Raw genomic sequence first — 4,929 nt, 5'->3', positions numbered from 1 at the left:
AAGGAAACCGCCGTCGCGTCCTCTCCCATTCCCTCCTTCCTTCCCATCCAGCCATCAAGGCCAGGAGGAGCTCGCGCGCCTCATCCCTCGCATGTCGCGCCCCTGCGCTCCCGCTCCCTTCCATTTGCGTCCCCAAAAAAACGAAGCTAAATTAGCACATTCCCCATTCCCCGCCGCCGCCGCCGGAGGACGGCCGGAACCGGGAACCCAGAGAGATCGAGAATTTCTCTCGTCATTGCTCCGCTGATCGACGGGTGGTTAGGAGGGGGCGGGGCCGCGGCGGCGCAGGATGGATGACCTTAAGGCGATCTTGGCGCGGCCGATCCAGGTCGCGGAGCAGGTGATCAAGTGGGCGGAGGAGGCGCAGACAAACCGGCAGGAGTGCCTGGAGCTCAAGGCCAAGGTCGAGCGCCTCGCCTCCCTCCTCCGCCAGGCCGCGCGTGCCGACCTCTACGAGCGCCCCGCCCGCCGAATCCTCGACGACACCGGCAAGGCGCTCGACAAGGCCGCCTTGCTGCTCGACCGCTGCCGCGGCCACGGCATCGTCCACCGCGTCTTCACCATCATCCCCGCCGGCTCGTTCAAGAGGACATCCAACCAGCTCGACAACTCCCTCGGCGACCTCTCCTGGATCCTCCGCGTCTCAAACTACGCCAACGCCGGCGATGACCTCGACGACCACATTGGCTTGCCACCAATCGCCCAGAACGAGCCCATCCTCTTCCTCATCTGGGAGCAGATCGCCGTGCTCTACACGGGCAGCTCCGAAGCCCGCGCCGACGCCGCGGCCAGCGTCGTCTCCCTTGCGCGCGACAACGACCGCTACGGCAGGCTCATCATCGAGGAGGACGGCGTCCCGCCGCTGCTGCGCCTCATCAAGGAGGGCCGCCCCGAGGGCCAGGAGAACGCCGCTCTCGCCATCGGCCTCCTCGGCCGCGACCCGGAGTGCGTCGAGCTCATGGTGCTCGCCGGCGTCTGCACCGCCTTCTCCAAGATCCTCAAGGACGCGCCCATGAAGGTGCAGGGCATGGTGGCGTGGGCCGTGTCCGAGCTCGCCACCAACCACCCCAAATGCCAGGACGCCTTCATGCAGAGCAACGTCATCCGCCTGCTCGTCTCCCACCTCGCATTCGAGACGGTGCAGGAGCACTCCAAATACGCCGTCGCGTCCAGGATGTCCATCCACTCCGTGCTCATGGACAGGAAGGGCAGCGGTAACCACGCTTCGCATCAGGACGCCTTAGACGCGGCGGAGCACGCCGGCGCCAACTTGGCGGCGAAGCCTACCGCGGGCGGAAGCGCCGGTGCCGGTGGGGGCACCAGCTCAAGCGGCACCACCACCGCAAGCGCTGCCGCCGCAAGCGCCGCCGCGAGCATCGGCAGCGTGGCCGGGACGAAGCAGCACAACGTGTCCCTGTCGGGGACGAGCACGCGAGGGAGGGAGTACGAGGACGAGGAGACCAAGGCGTACATGAAGTCCAACGCCGCCAGGGCGCTGTGCCAGCTCGCTACGGGCAACCCGGCCGTGTGCAAGAACATCACCGAGTCCAGGGCTCTGCTCTGCTTCTCCATCCTCCTGGAGAAAGGCGTCCCCGATGTGCAGTACAACTCCGCCCTGGCTCTCATGGAAATATGCCGTGTCGCAGAGCAGAACGCCGACCTCCGGAGGTCGGCGTTCAAGCCTACGTCCCCCGCGGCGCGCGCCGTCGTCGACCAGCTCCTCCGCGTCGTCACGAAAGGGGAGTACGACGACCTCCTCATCCCCTGCATCATGTCGCTGGGGTGCCTGTCGAGAACCTTCCGGGCGACGGAGACCCGGATCATCGGCCCGCTGGTGAACCTCCTCGACGAGCGGGAGTCCGACGTCTCCAAGGAGGCCGCCGTGGCGCTGACCAAGTTCGCCTGCACGGAGAACTACCTACACGTGGACCATTCCAAGGCCATCATCAACGCCGGCGGCGCCAAGCACCTGGTCCAGCTGGTCTACTTCGGCGAGCAGGTGGTACAGGTGGCGGCGCTCCTGCTCGTGTGCTACATCGCGCAGAACGTCCCGGACAGCGAGGACCTCGCGCAGGCGGAGATCCTCACCGTGCTGGAGTGGGCATCCAAGCAGGCGTACATGGTGCAGGACCCGTTGATCGACAACTTGTTACCGGAGGCCAAGATCAGGATGGAGCTATACCAATCCAGAGGAGCAAAAGGTTACCACTGAGGACCAATCCATCTATCCATCCATCCACCCACCCGCTGCAGATCAGAGATGCTGTTGGCACGGCATGCATGTACGTAGGAAGAACACAGCGAGCTGACTCCTCCTCCTTCACATCTGCCTAGCAATGTGTGTATATACACTTCAGGTGCTTAATTCATTTTGCCTATACTTTCCTTGACCCCTTTGATCCCAACATACATAGGTCAATGGTTTGTAGCAATCTGTGTGATTATCATTTCAGGTGACACTCTTGCCAATTGGGTTGGGGACTAGGGCATTGACACGTACTGGAGGCCATTGATTGCGTTCGTGACAGACATGAGAAGGTTTTGTAGGATATGATGTTGATTCGTCGTTATTAACTTGTACCTTTCCTGTTGTTGGTGGTATAGTTTTTTTCTTTCCTTTTTAGTTTAGCATGATGTACTCATTTCATCCTCATGGTCGATGTACATTACAGTACTCATTTACTGAGAAGGGGATTCTCAACTTTAAATCTTGTTTCCCTCGCAATTATGTATGGTAAATGGTTAATTTGTTCGGTGTATAGCTATGGGGCTGGCTAACAAATCCACCAAACTCTTGTGGACAGTGACTGGATCTTCATTGTTATCTTTCATGATTTGTTAGCTAGCTTAACATCTCCTTTTAGTGAGAATAAAGTTAAAGAAGCGATTTTTCTCGCGATGTTACAAGACCCACTCCAATTGCCTACATGGCTGGAACAAATATCCTCAAGGGGGTTGTTGTCATGCATGATACCATTCACTAGGGGGCAGACTTTGTGTATGAAGCAATTCGCTAGGAAATGGTCTGCGTAGTTTGTTGAGGGAGGAAGTGTGGGGATTGAAGTTAATAATTGACCTAGGAATGGATAAATTCTACTAGGGGTATCCTACTTATTGATAGATGCATATCATGTACCCCGTTCTTAAGTACTTGGTCTGGTCCAACTTGTATGCAAGAACATGTGTGGGGAGGTGTGTATTAGATGGAGTAGCATGGTGGTAGTAATTGAATAATAACAACAAATTCAAGGTCTACTATGGTATTTACCTTTATATTGTTGCCTCACTAGGCATAAAGTGAATACATGTGCTATAATTATCATGTGACAGTGTGATAATCTAGTTTGTTCAAGGTAGCATATTTGAGATTCAACGTTATGTCAAATTACTTAAGGCTATACTCTGTTGATTTTTAATTCAAGATTACTTGGAGTTTTCTCTTTCTTGAGGAGTATAAGAGAGATGTGTTGCATCATCTCTATGTTAATATAATGTCCATATGAATGCTTATCAAACAAATGTTGAAGTTTTACCAATATTATGTCATTGATGAATTGTGTGTGTCCACTAAAACATAAAAAGAGAGTAGACAAATGAACCCATGAATCCTGGTCCATTTTAAATCATTAGAAACACCTTTCCAACACCACTACCACACATTTACTGCTACTATTTAATCCTAAAATACCAATAAATACTTTCTCCACATACCCACACACAAAACCCAAATACCATTAGCCTTTTATTGCTTTTATTTAGTTTGCTTAGGTTGTTTACTTTACTATATTTTACTTTAATTTATCTTTGTATTTCCTATTAGTAATACGAAACCTTGCGCTTGACAACCACACAGTGAGTTGGGGATACAAGGAAGGAACTTTATTTTGCATGTTGCTAGAAGAGGAGATGAAGAATTGAACTTCTAGGCCAAGTCCCCGAGAGTTCGATATAAACCCTCGAGTCATCCTTGTGGAGAAAAGATGCTTGCTACGACACTCTACACTTGGAGGTCATATATATAATGGTTTTTTGTGTTTCTACGACGCTCTCCTCTAGAGAACCCTCGGGGCTCATATATATAGTGGTTTTTAAGTTAAAATACGTCGGTTCGCAAAAGAATCAACAAAAGACAAGCGAATTGGACGATCGATGACTGAAAGAGGGGGTGGCGCGCCCTAGCAAGGTGAGCGCGCCACCTGGCCTCTTTTGGCCATCAGGCCTCTCCAGGTGTGCTCCAAAAGCCCATCTCGCTTCTTCTGGTTAAAAATGACATCCCCGAAATTCTAGCTCAATTTGACTCCGTATTGGTCTCTGAAAGTGAAAAAAATACACAAAACATGAAATTTCTATTCTGCAGAGTTATAAACCAAATAAAGGGGATCATTGGTAAATCTCCATAAATCAATGTAAAACATGGTATTATCATCATATATGTTGCAAATATGCAGCAATTCATGCTAATAAATGACAAAATTCATGTATGCATTTTACATGCAACACTCGGGTGGCTTAGGCCAGGTGGTATGATCAGCCTTCCATATTTTGATGACACCATCTTATTTGTTCAAGAAGATATTAAGATGGCTAAAAATTTAAAGTGGTTGCTTACTTGTTTTGAGAAAATGTCCAAAATGCGCATTAATTATCATAAAGGTGATCTGCTTTCTATTAACATTGACCAGGAAGAAGCCAAATTATTGCACAAAACTTTGGTTGTAAATTGAGTGATTTTACATTTATCTACCTAAGAGTTCCCCTCTATTTCTCTAAGCTTAGAAAAGAGGATTTACAATTTATCATTGATAAAATTATCAAACGCATCTCTGACTGGAAAGGGAAGCTCCCATCATATAAGGCAAGATTGATCTTGCTGTGAGCATGTATTGCATATTCCCACATATCTTCTTTCTTTCTTGAAATTTCCTAAAG

At 50.6% G+C, this 4,929-nt stretch overlaps 1 protein-coding gene across 1 annotated transcript; it reads left to right on the top strand.

Moving 5' to 3' along the window:
- Nucleotides 1–289: 289 nt before the first annotated feature.
- LOC124680780 lies at nucleotides 290–2,212 on the top strand. The gene has a single exon (XM_047215829.1). The coding sequence runs from the start codon at nucleotides 290–292 to the stop codon at nucleotides 2,210–2,212; it is 1,923 nt and encodes a 640-aa protein (XP_047071785.1).
- Nucleotides 2,213–4,929: the final 2,717 nt, after the last annotated feature.

The sequence above is a fragment of the Lolium rigidum genome, chromosome 1 (genome assembly GCF_022539505.1).
Source record: "Lolium rigidum isolate FL_2022 chromosome 1, APGP_CSIRO_Lrig_0.1, whole genome shotgun sequence".
Taxonomy (NCBI): Eukaryota; Viridiplantae; Streptophyta; class Magnoliopsida; order Poales; family Poaceae; genus Lolium; species Lolium rigidum.
This window is presented reverse-complemented; position numbering and strand designations above follow the sequence as displayed.

Excerpts from the sequence above, each read along its gene's own strand:
- LOC124680780 (XM_047215829.1), top strand. The coding sequence starts at position 290 with ATGGATGACCTTAAGGCGATCTTGGCGCGGCCGATCCAGGTCGCGGAG.